Source organism: Eucyclogobius newberryi, unplaced genomic scaffold (assembly GCF_026437365.1).
Source record: "Eucyclogobius newberryi isolate DKJ021-1_F unplaced genomic scaffold, fEucNew1.0.hap1 SCAF_18, whole genome shotgun sequence".
Lineage (NCBI taxonomy): Eukaryota > Metazoa > Chordata > Actinopteri > Gobiiformes > Gobiidae > Eucyclogobius > Eucyclogobius newberryi.
In genome coordinates this window covers 20,729,862-20,742,959 of record NW_027315812.1, presented here as the reverse complement: position 1 = coordinate 20,742,959, position 13,098 = coordinate 20,729,862, and the positions used below count along the sequence as shown (strand labels likewise).

At 38.3% G+C, this 13,098-nt stretch overlaps 2 protein-coding genes across 2 annotated transcripts; one reads left to right on the top strand and one right to left on the bottom strand.

Moving 5' to 3' along the window:
• Nucleotides 1-3,798: 3,798 nt before the first annotated feature.
• mnx1 (motor neuron and pancreas homeobox 1) lies at nucleotides 3,799-6,301 on the top strand. The gene is made up of 3 exons (XM_072451367.1): nucleotides 3,799-4,461; nucleotides 5,219-5,379; nucleotides 5,620-6,301. The coding sequence occupies exons 1-3, from the start codon at nucleotides 3,966-3,968 to the stop codon at nucleotides 5,899-5,901; spliced, it is 939 nt and encodes a 312-aa protein (XP_072307468.1). The 5' UTR covers nucleotides 3,799-3,965; the 3' UTR covers nucleotides 5,902-6,301.
• Nucleotides 6,302-7,140: 839 nt separating this feature from the next.
• Nucleotides 7,141-13,092, bottom strand: nom1 (nucleolar protein with MIF4G domain 1). Its single transcript, XM_072450952.1, has 11 exons — nucleotides 12,030-13,092; nucleotides 11,847-11,953; nucleotides 11,561-11,756; nucleotides 10,549-10,872; nucleotides 9,358-9,468; nucleotides 8,928-9,098; nucleotides 8,739-8,860; nucleotides 8,521-8,653; nucleotides 7,895-8,026; nucleotides 7,671-7,780; nucleotides 7,141-7,481 (listed from the first exon to the last, which is right to left on the bottom strand). Exons 1-11 carry the CDS (start codon nucleotides 12,933-12,935, stop codon nucleotides 7,304-7,306), a joined length of 2,490 nt encoding a protein of 829 aa, XP_072307053.1. The 5' UTR covers nucleotides 12,936-13,092; the 3' UTR covers nucleotides 7,141-7,303.
• Between the last annotated feature and the right edge of the window lie 6 nt (nucleotides 13,093-13,098).

The following is a 13,098-nucleotide window of genomic DNA, read 5'->3' as shown; positions in this document are numbered from 1 at the left end:
AATATTATAAATAATAATAATAACTAGAAGCTGTGCAATGGCAAGAAGACATTGCGAGTGACTGCGTAATGCGTGGCCATATCCTGAACAGTTGCCATGATCATCGAATTGCTTCTTCTTCTCTGGTGTTTTATGGCGGCTGGTATCCAAGTGTTACATTAACACAATACTTTATTCTTAATTATTCTTATTCTTAGACTTCATTCTTCAGTTCAAAGCCCACAAGTTCAAAGCACATGAGATCCTGTACATCTTCCTCCTCCCCATCTTCTTATTCTTTGGTGTTTTGTCTTCTCCACTTCCTCTCGCCCCGAAAACAAGTATACAAGTATGATGACACCTGCTTCTTCTTCTTCTTCTTCTTCTTCTTCTTCTTCTTCTTCTTCTTCTTCTTCTTCTTCTTCTTCTTCTTCTTCTTCTTCTTCTTCTTCTTCTTCTTCTTCTTCTTCTTCTTCTTCTTCTTCTTCTTCTTCTTCTTCTTCTTCTTCTTCTTCTTCTTCTTCTTCTTCTTCTTCTTCTTCTTCTTCTTCTTCTTTGGTGTTCAATGACGGTTGGTATCCAAGTGTTACATTACCACCAACTACTACAGGATAGCGGTAATATAATGTTGATCCCATGGGCTTTGAAGACAAGGAAACATAAATGTACAACTACGGCAAGTGGTGGTAAACGTTTAACTTGTCATTCTGAAAAAACTACAAGACCAACAAACACCAAAATGATACCACCATGATCAATGAATGACAAAAACAGTGCATACGCTACACTTGAAGTTCTAGTAGTTCTGGACAGTTGCTATGATCATTGCATGACAAAAAAACTACAAGCACTAAATTTGCTCTGCTACTGAACGCTCATTTGACAATAAAGCATATGCAAAAGAATGTGTATGCATTCAATTCCTTTCCGCTTGCTCTCTCACATACGCACAACTACAGTACGGTAAATGCACCTTTTCATATGGCTGCCAACCACCATTAAAAGTTGTTGTTATTATTGTTGTTGTTGTTGTTTTATGGCGGTTGGCATCCAAGTGTTGCATTACCGCCAGACTTTATGAAATTTCCCCATGTGGGACAATAAAGGAATATCTTTATTGTTCAGACTTTGTCGTATTCTTTAGAAGTTGTTGTTGTTGTTGTTGTTGTTGTTGTTGTTGTTGTTGTTGTTGTTGTTGTTGCTGTTGCTGTTGCTGTTGCTGTTGCTGTTGCTGTTGCTGTTGCTGTTGTTGTTGTTGTTGTTGTTGTTGCTGCTGCTGCTTTTTATGGCGGGTGGCAGCCAACTGAAAAGGTGCATTTACTGCCACCTTCTTTAGACTTTATTTTTTAGACTTTACAACAACAACAACATTGACCATTGTCATGTGACGACATATATATGTGTAAATACGAATGAATAATTAATATCAAGAATTAACGTCAGAGCTAGGCAAGAATAAATAAAGAATAATTCCATTACTATAACATAAGACTGAGAATATGGAATACACTACAAGTTGTAGTACCTATTTAGATAGATACCTACGACCTAAATATCTACAACACTAAAGCCTTAAAAGACCTCAAAACTCTGTAAACCTTTTGAGACATTACCTTCTGGTCACTCTTACTCGTACTGTTTCGCCATGGACAGACTCTGCAACGTAAACTAATAAGGAACCTTTTACCTATGTTTGTAAATGTTCACAATAGCAAAAAACCTTTTCTGATTCGAATTGTGATTTAACTTGTCATTCTCAAAAAAAATATAAAACAAAAAAAGAAAATTGTTGGCAAAATAAAACTAAGAAAAAATGAATATTACCATGATCATTGAATCACGAAAACATTACAAATACTACTTTGTAGTTCCAGAACTAACTACTACTACTATTCAGACACTCTGAAAGATAGAAAAAATTCCGAATTCCGAGATAACTGTAAGACAGGAATACCAAAAGCAACAGCAAGAATCACACGAACAATATTTACAAAAATGAATCATGAATGACGAAAATCAGACCAGAAATAGATCTGTGAAACGGTCCTAAAAACGTGTTTCATTATTATTATTATTATTATTATTATTATTATTATTATTATTATTATTATTATTATTATTATTATTATTATTATTATTATTATTATCATATAATAATAATAATAATAATAATAATAATAATATAATCATAATGTTAAGATTATTGGATAAAGCATCTATGGATTTTATAGACGCTTTTAATAATGAACACATTTACCCATCATAATTAATGTATTAAGTATCCCAATTTGTCACTTTGATTTGTATTTTAGTTAATTGAGAAAGTAATTACGGAGCAAATGAACATCTTTCAGGAAAGACCGGGGTTTTAGGGTCCGCTTCCATCTAAGGCCTTTATTAATTTTCTCTCCCCTAGCTGTGATGAAAAGGAGCGATAAATCTCCGTGATTGGCGAAGGCCAATGGTAAATGGCTCCATATTTCACCGCAGCTTTAATAGAAATATTCATCCTGGCCCCTTAATGAAATTAAACCTGTGCTTTTCGTTGGGACAAGACGCGCGGTCCACGGCCGCAAAGCTGTTAGAATAATCATTATGGTACAAGTGGCTAATTAGGTTACAAAAGAGCACTCTCAGTGCAGGCTAAAGTCCAAAATGTGTTTATTTACTCTCAAATTATAGGGAATTTAGGCTATTTTCTACCTATTCGTTTAAAACAAGGGAAGGCAAGTTCGTGCGTAAAATGCGTTAGAAAGAGATGTTCTTCCCTCAGAACAACACATTAATGGCTTTCGGTTTTACGTCTTGGATAGATCTTTCGCGCAGGGCCATGTCCTCGTGCAGACATAAATCTTCCCGTTATCATTCTGTAATTGCTCATGATCATCAAGACCCATAATTAAATGGCGATCCTTTACTTCAAAACTAGCCGCTGACTTGTTGATTTCCCCCGAGCAAATAAACGTCCGCGGTCCACGCTCCGCTGATGAATTGACAAAAAACTAATCAGCTTTATTGGTAGACAGGTTAAGGGCAACTGGGTGTCAATAATTCTCATTTTGACCTCCGCTTCCATTAACTTTAAGTGGCTTATTAGACCGAAGTCACCAAAAGTCACGAGACCAGATTAGATGAGTCTCACTGGTTGTTACACTTTTTGGCTGTCATAGTTTTGACATCACTGTAACAAATGCTTGGATAGACATAGCAAATCCCAAAAAACAAATTAGTTAATATAATCATCCTAAATCATTGCGGAAAGTAGTGGCTTGTGCCTAAACAAAATGAATATGATCTCCATTTGAATAGGCCATCCCAGGCGCTGTGACAGAAGGAGGGCTTTTACTCAGATTTCCCTGTTGGCTTGTTAGGAAGTTTGTCTTCATGATAACACTTATAAATTCAGTTTTACGCATACTGCCGTGTTCCATTTAAAATAGCCTGAATTGGTAATTATAATCAGTGGGTAAAATGATAATAATAATAATAATAATAAAGATATAATAATTATACAAATATATAATAATAATAATAATAATAATAATAATAATAATAATAATAATAATAATAATAATAATAATAATAATAATAATAATAATAGAGCAAAGTTATAATGGCCAATCTATGTTATAAGGTGAAATAAATGATAAATAGCATATAAACTATGGTCAAGTCAACAACGATTATACAAAATTTGCAGGATTTTTGTGCCAGTTAAAAGTCAAGATTGCTAGTTTTAGTTTAGCTGACTTTAAAAAATTGTAGGCGTTATGCCTTTTTCCTATTGCAGTAGGTTGCAAACAACGGCCTGCTCTTGTAATTAGAGCCGAGCAGTGATCTTGGGCCCGCCCTCTGGTCCGAGCTGCACCAATGAGCTCTCTCTGATAGGCAATAAGTGTCACCCAAAGTCCACACCACATCATAACTTTAGAGAGGTGGCAAAACGCGCGCACTTCTCCTTCACAAGAAAAGCTCACTTGAAAAGGATGGAGAAATCTAAAAATTTTCGCATCGACGCGTTATTGGCGGTCGATACACCTAAAGTGCAGACTTCTCCTCTTGCTCTTGTTACAACGCTGTCATCCAACTCTTCCATGCCATCTTCTATGAGTGTGGCAGCCGGGGAACTCACCAGCAGCGCGGATTCTTTACGCGCAGAGACGCCGTCTCCACCGAGGATATCTTCATGTGGCTTGATTCCTAAACCGGGCTTCCTCAACAGTCCGCATAGTGTTGTCGGATTACACCCTCAGAGCACCGTGGGCATCCCAGCTCAGGCTCTTTACGGCCACCCCATGTACACATACTCCGCCGCTGCTCTCACGGGACAACACCCCGCCTTGTCCTACCCTTACCCGCATGGCTCGCATCACCACCATGCAACGGACCCTATCAAGCTCTCGGCCAGCACGTTTCAACTGGACCACTGGCTGCGCGTGTCCACGGCCGGCATGATGCTGCCCAAAATGTCCGATTTTAACTGTGAGTATGCGTCTTAGGCTGTATGTGTGTTCCCTTTGAATCAGCATGAAAATCATATGGCTGGGTTTAAACATCACCTGTCCATGTATCGCCCACATTGAGTTTTGGGATGAATGATTTTTTTAAATATTAATTTTGTATTACAGCCTGCAACACCTTATGGATTATTATGAATCATCAGGGGGATGTTTTTTTTTCTTAGGGGAACTAAAATGGACAGATAATAGACAGTGGGAAAGTGGCAGTGAAGTGTGAAACCCACAGTGCTCATGCTATTTGCTCACTAGATACTGCCTTTTTGTCTCACCCCGTTTTAGCAGATTTGTTCAAGATGAGCCACAGCCGCTCTATTGACATTTAGTCTGAGACAGATGTGGAAATATGATTTCAACACACTTCTGCCATTTATTTTATTTGCTCATATGTTATTTGCCACTATTAGGACTGGGATACTATTGCATGTAAAGTGGCCTTTTCTAATAAATTCATTGATTGACATATATGCACAACTTTTTGTTAAATATATATATGTGTGTGTGTGTGTGTATCTATATATATATATATATATATATATATAAGATATTCCTTTATTGTCCCACATGGGGAAATTTCATTGGTGCAACGCAGGTAGATACAGAGGTATATATATATATATATATATATATATATATATATATATATATATATATATATATATATATATATATAATCATTATTATAATTATATCTATTTGATATATCATTATTATTATTGCAGCCCAGGCACAGTCCAACTTGTTGGGCAAATGCAGACGACCGAGAACGGCGTTCACCAGTCAGCAGCTGCTGGAGCTGGAACATCAGTTCAAACTGAACAAGTATCTGTCACGACCCAAGCGCTTTGAAGTGGCCACGTCCCTCATGCTCACAGAAACTCAGGTAGGCATAGCCACTAAATTAATTTCGTCAACGGCTACCAAGTTAAAACAAATTGAAGTATTTATGGAAATATGCATTTTTATATTGGACTCTTTTTGTCCACTAAGTATTAATACGTAAAAATGCCATTAGTTAAAAGAGGATGGTCATTCTTTAGGTATAACGCAGGCCTTACGCACGCGTTATATGCACGTTTTAGTACGTCTATTCTGTTTTTTGAAAGTGTATTCCCTTTTGCAGGTTAAAATATGGTTCCAAAACAGGAGAATGAAGTGGAAGAGGAGTAAGAAAGCCAAGGAGCAGGCCCAGGAGGCCGAGAAACAGAAGGGCACTAAGGGCCAGGAGAAGTCGGACGGAATCGACCAGACAGAATATCACAGCAAGACAGACTCCAAGAACGGTAGAATTAGAGACTTTAAAGACAGCGACGACGAAGATGGCGACAACTTCCTATACAACTCCTCAGACTGCTCTTCTGATGACGAGAGGAACCGTGCCAGTGACACGAGTCCGTGCCCATGAACATGACTTGGGGCAATGGGGTCTCCCGTGTTCCTCCCGACCTAACAGACTGCTGGGGGCGTGGTTGCATGATATTCAACCTTCATCACTTACACTAAATGATAAATCAATTTATTGTAAAATGCATTGGTCTCGAACACCCACACGATTCTAATGCAGAAAGACAGCCTATGTACATTGAAATGGGTTGACAGACTACTGCATGGTAAAGCGTAATACGCGGGCTCCATGGTTTACGGGCCACGCACACGGCTCCTCTGTGTACTATCCGTTGTGGTGTTTCATCACGCTTGAAAAATATTTTTCTATAGTGTATTTATAATTCTCAAATGCATGTTAAAATTATTGTTTAGAGTTTTTGTGCATAACAATGTGAAAATAAATTGTTTTCTATGTAAAGTCGACACACATCTGGCCTCGACTGATTTACGGCTTTAGGCTGCAGCGGCTGAACTGGATGCGCGCACACACAGCCCTGTTTTTCTCCTTGCTCTGACAGCTTGGGTCATGGGAATTACTGTTAATAGCGCTGTCGAATCTGTGCAAACGGGCAGTGAGAGCAAACAGCGAGTAGGCAGTCAGACAGCGGAAACATTTCACACCACACAAGCAATGGGCTGGTTTTAAGCCTTTGAATGAGCGCCTGATCGTGGACTTAGCAGACTAGAAGCAACTTCCCTATCGTATATTCATCATTTTATTTATATTTATGTGTATATATATATTTATATATGAATATATACACGTACACAGCAAGATTACTGAGAGAAAGTGGTATCTGACATGTTTGCAAAAGCAGACTGAATCAAAGTTCAGCAATGGGTCAAGTTAACACAGAGTAAGAATGGTATTAACAGTCCTACCGAGTGTTAAGATGCACCACTTTATACACATTGTACAAACTGTACAACCCAAAACGAAGCCAAGCTCAAGATCTGGAGATTATTCTATACTATACTTATAGTTGGTGCAGTCAACAAAAACAGTAGGCTAAACAGATCAGTGTGTGATCTGTGGTAACCGGGGACATGACTCTCTGGCCCCACTGATCCATTCTTGACCTCTTGCAAATAGAGCTGCCACACCAATAGATCTAATTAATTAATGTTTCATAAAATGTAACAGAATGATGCTACTATGCTAACCATCCATAATGTGCGGTGTGCACAGGCTGAGAATGGGAGAGAGTCAAAGCCATGGGTCAATTCATCAGGGTGTGTAAACACTGAATGAACCAATAGACACTATGAACTTTATTGTTAAGTCACGACTGCAGTAGCAAGAGGACAAAGGGGGTTTATTAAAAAGAAACATTGTATAACCATTTGCTATGGTCCATGCTCAGTCTTATTCTTGAGCATGCAGCAGTTTCCAACAGCTCTTAGATGTGAGAACACAGGTTTTACAGTTTGAGCTTGGCCTCTTTGGCCTCCATAGCACTGGTGGCGACCTGGGCTCGCTCTGACAGCAGTGCTGCTTGCTCAGCTGGTCCCAGGGATGGGGCATTCTTCAGCACAAAGTGGCTGATGAAAAGCTTCAAGCCCTCTCGCAGCATTCCTAACTTAGGGATTCCTGAAATCCTGAAGGTGAAGAAACAATGGAGGACATTGATTTCAAACACACCACATAGTAATACATAGTAAAGAGAACCCATTTTACAAGGTGGGAGGTACCAAAGGTTAACATCACATATATGCAGTAGTGTTTTAAGTGTCAACAACAGTTTGTTTTATACAAATGTCCATTGAATCTTACATTCTGTTACTTACTTCCCAAAAATACAAGTCAAGACCTCCGGATCAGTCTCCTTTAGAAGTTTGGTCAGCATTTGACGCAGGAAACGGACCTTTGGTTTGTCCAGTTCTCCAAATTCAATTATCTATACAAGCCAAAACATATTGATTAGAATATCTGGTAATTATTTGATTACCTATATAACAATATGACCACTCTGTTATAATTAAGTTGTACAGAGCCGATAAATGTTACTTACTTTGAGTATAGAGAGAGGTAGAGACTTCCTCTGCAGAAAGCAGGTAATGAGTTTGACAAGATTGTTAAATGTGTTGTTAGACAGGTTATCTAGTTCCCTGAATTTGTCCCATAGGCTGAACTGGAATGTCATCTATAAAAGGACAAAGGAAACATTAGTAACATGGCAAAGAAGACATTTTTGTTAATTGAAACAGAGAGCACTCAACAACCTCATCACCTTATCAGGCCATCTATTCATTCAGAACAAGTTTACATGAGAAAAGTAAACATTCCCACCAGGCCTGCTTTGGGCCCTCTTTGATGAGGACAATGGTCATCAGTTTCAAATATGAGCTGGGGGTCTACATGCTGGCAGAGTAGGAAATGTGCTCTGGCCTTCATTGTTTGCGCTCACAGGTTAAGTTAAATAATAAGACAGGAGCGAGGTGTGAAAGGCTCCCACACTACAGCCAGCTCACAGGTCACTCAGAGTGGGACGGTGGGTGGTCTACAGATCTACAAACACTTTTCTTATCAGTGCTTTCCAAGTTTATACATTAGGTTATATTGATGGAAAGTGTGTTCATTGAGATATCCATACACAAAAGGAATTCCGAATGTATCGAGTATGTTTTAACACAGTACCTGAAAGCGACGGTCGTGGGTGCAGAATTTCTCTCCCAGCACGGCGTAGAAAGCGTTGAATGTTTTCTCTTGCAGACAGCAGTCAATGAGAACGTGAACAATCTCTCGCTCCTGTTTGTCCTTCAGACCCATCCTTAACAAAGAACACACACACGCACAGAGGACTTTACGCAGTGTCCTGTTGGAACAGAAAATGAGGAGGAAAGTAAGGTTCATACCTCAGAAGTTTCTCAAACGCATCCAGGTAATCTTCACTGGTCATCAAAACACAAAATATATTTCTCCTGACCTCAGTATTCATCCGCTGTTTCCTGGCCATATCCAAAACTTTGGCACTAAACTAATATAAGAATTTGCCGTAAGCAACAAATTAATCAAATAACTGCAACAAACACTTAAAACCGTACTTGTCCAACAGTTGAGGTCTCTTTTGCAGTTGTGTTCCTATCATTGGAGATCATTGGCGCTCCACTCCAAGATGAGCCCACGATCCACCAACGGCCAACCTGTTCGGCTCTGAGGAGACAGTCCAGGGACACACGCAGCTTCACATCACTGCCACTTGCACTTCGATTGATCTACAAACAAATCGATTTAGAGCAATAATCACAAACAATCTAACAATAAGCAATCAAACCCACATGGGAACAGGGAAAGAATGTACTTAATCAAATTAAAATCATCATAAGAAGGGCTAAGGTGGTTAGTGGTTCTCTGGTTCCCCCTTGTGGTGTATAGACGTACGTGTTTACATTATAGTAACGGCAGTAAATAGTTTATCAAATGTGTGTGTAAAAGGGACTATTTGTAGGTAGACAGTACTTGCAGATGACCTACCAGAGTCCTTTGCAACTTCCTGAGTTTCTCCACAGGCTCAGGATCATAACCAGGAATTTTTCTCATGTCATTGTTTTTCAACGCCAGCATAGTTTCCAGCATGAAACGCACCTGGAAACATGTCATTAGTATGTTACTACAAATGTTTTGGATGTATTGTAATCATGTTTAAAGAGGTCATGTTATGGGTTATGTTTTTTCTGGTACAAATTTAAGTGACAAGTATCTCACAAATTTACATCCTCCACATGGTAAAATGCATTGTTGTAAATCTGCTTAGTAATAGAAATGTATCTACTGACTTGGAGACCTGAAAAACTCACTGTTTGGAGGAATACTTTAAATATGTATTTAATTATAGAATACAGAATACTAACATTAAAATGTATTTTGGAACATATTCTGTTACATGGCCCAATCAGAATACGGTATTGTATTTGGAATGCGTACAAAATTTTCACGTTGAGTAGCACTATGTTATAGTGTAAAAACACATAAAAAAGGATTAAAGTTTGTTGAACAGTTTGTAATTGCATTTATCGTATTTATTACTGATTAGATACGTAAATATTGCGCATGCCACTAGAGTGCATTATCTCTTTTTTTCACTAATAACAGTGCAGTCCGAAGCCTAAATTATTATTAATTATTATTATTAATGTGTATTGTACGTGTTGTCCCCCCCTGTCTGTAAATACCCCCCCTTTTTTTTAATTATGTTCAGCGTCTTTGGGTCACTGAAAAGCGCTATATAAATAAAAGTTATTATTATTATTATTATTATTAAATTGCGTGAAGTAACATAATGTATTACTTTGATTTAAGTAAATGTATTGTGCATATCAAATTAAATAATAATTATACTGGAATGCAATTACTGAAAATTAGTATTCGTTATCTATTTTTTATTAATATACTTCTGTGCCTAATCTGTGTTGCAACACTAGAATTTCCCCATTGTGGGACAGATAAAGGTTATCTTGTCATATCTTACTTATTTTCGGTACATGTATTTAGATACACTGTTCATAGCGACATTTGACCCAAGCAAGCAGCAGATTTTTATTCACGTGTTAAGAATGGCTTCTGTACAGTTTTAAACTTTTCAAATAATTGTAACTAAGTACAGGAATGTGGGCGAGGATATGGAGTCAGTGAAAACCCTTAAAAAAGACATCAAACATTTCTTACCCTGGTCTGATCCTTGAACTCTGCTCCCACGTTAGTAGCCTTACGTTGTGCCTCAGAAATAAGATCTTTTAGAGCCAGAGCATCATCTTTTCTCAGTGCAAAGCCAACATTTCTCAAAACAAATAAGACAAGCTCAATGTCTTTCTCTGTGAAGGCATCTACTAAGAGTTTCAGGAGGTCAACTATCAGGAGGGAGTGCACCACCTGAAAGTTATACAGGTGAGCAATGATGGCAATCAGGTTGTCACACTCCTTTCCCTCGGAATGGCTTTTATAAACGTCATAAAATCTTCGGACAACAGTCTCAAGGAAATGTGCTCCAACCTAAAAATAAAAAAATAAAACGATTTGAACATGTGAATCAAACAGTAGCGCATACTATAAGCAAATTCAACATTCAAGGGTTTGTGAAAAATGTATGCATTTCACTTTAACTTTCCTTGTGAGCAAGCAACAACATGCCATGCTCTGCAGTATGTTTATATTGCTTAAGAAAATGCCTTGAAAACATTACATTTGTTGCGGCCAAAATCACACTAAACACTAAAATAGAGAAGCAGATTAAACAAGGTTCATTGGAAATTAGCTAATGTGGTTCACTGTGTTTGTGAAGGAGATATTCTGCTCCTATGGACGGACAGGCTGCAGATGGCACAGAGCTTCCAAAACATGCATTTTTCTTACTGTGAGTTTGCCCCTTCACAGACCTGACCTGTAACTTGGCCTGGTGGTGTCACCGGCTTCTCTCCATGTAGATAGAGACGTTAATTTTATTCCATAATGTAGAACATTACGAGCACAGAAGTAACATATCCATGGAGACAAGGGAAGCAGGTGACCCGTTATGTTTTCAGTATAAGTCATAATAAATAGATATCGTGTTCCATACATGATTTTAACAATATGTTTTGCTCTGTATTAATAAGCATTTTTCTGCAATGTTCTATGTGTTCAGTGGGACATATATTTATCACTGTCCACAAGATTCAAACAAAAAATACAAGTGTCTTACCTCCAGGCCAACAGAGTGATGCAGGATACTGATAAGCAGAACATGCTCCATCAGCAGCCGGTCGGGCATCAGAGAGGATGTGACACAAGCTGCTAATAACACTTCTGTCAATGTATCATTCATATCTTTTCTGCTGCAACTCATGTACATCTCCTCTAGTTGACTGCTGATGGATGTGATATTAGGCTCACTCAATCTAAATAAACAGTAAAGTCCCATCAATATTTATTTAATTGAAATTAATGTGTATGTGGTATGTAAGAATACCAGTATATGACACACCAACCTGTTTATTAGTCCTTTTACATTCCTCTTTAGTTTTTCCAGATCGATTTTACGTTTATCATCCCCCACATTTCGAAGCTGAGGCGGTATATATTTGGTTGAAGATGTCTAGGGGTTCAAATGAAGAAGTTAATTAGATTCAAACAAATGCAGCATGTACTAAAACAGATGCTGGACTTCACACCTCTGTGTTTTCTTCTGTTGTCTGAGCATCAGTAGTTTCCTCCTCACCCTCTGCGTTTGCTGTCATTGGCTCATCTTTCTCTTCTCCATCACTCTCGTCCTGGTCACTCTCTGATTCCTCATCACCCATGTCCTCATCCAGGCTTTCAACAACGCCATCACTTTCATCATTTTCATCATTCGAGGATTCAGGGCCCTCTTCTTCATCACTACTTATCCGCTGTTCTTCTTCATCCGACCCTTGAAATTCCATCTCCTCCAGTTTTGAGAGTTTATCCTTGGCCATGTCCAAGTCATCTTCACTCTCATACATTGCAGCACCAGATGAGCCAGAGTCCAGCACACCAAGAATATAATCAAGTCCATCAGCCACAAAGGATTGGGGAAGAGATTTCCTATTTTTTCTCTTATTCAGTCCAAGGGATCGCTCAAGCTTTTTAATTTCTCTATCCTCTTGTTCATTTGCTTCCAAAAGTGCCTGCTTTCTAGTCTCCTGGAGCTTAGTTGTCTTCTTAGCTTTTTTAACGGATGATGATTTGGAACTTTCTTGTTTGCACACAGAAACCTTGCTTGAATCAGGCAATTCTTTGTTTACCTTGACACTTTTCTTCTTCTTCGGGGAAGTTTTTTCTATAACTGTATTTTCACTAACAATTGGAGGGGGAGAGACATCTTTTTTGCCTTCATAGTGACTTTTCATTTTAGCCTTTTTTAGTTTCCGCTTTTCTTTGCGTAATTCCTTCCTGCTTTTCCTTTTTACATACTTAACATCATCGTGCTCCACGATCTCAGAGGTACTTTTGCTTTTGACAAATTCCTCCAAGGCTACAGTGTACTTCTGTAACACCTCGTTAGCCTTTTTCTTTTTACTAGTCTGCTTCCATTTCCCTTTCATGTTGCCTTTCATTGTTATTATACAAACACTTCTTTTAAATTATAAATCGTTAATAAAGTGAGAATACGATGTATAAATACCCTTTTTGAGGTAAAAACATCCACATGTCTTTCCAGGCGGCGACTGTTGTTTAGACCAAAGACACGTGACTATCTGTATCCGGGTTACTTCGACG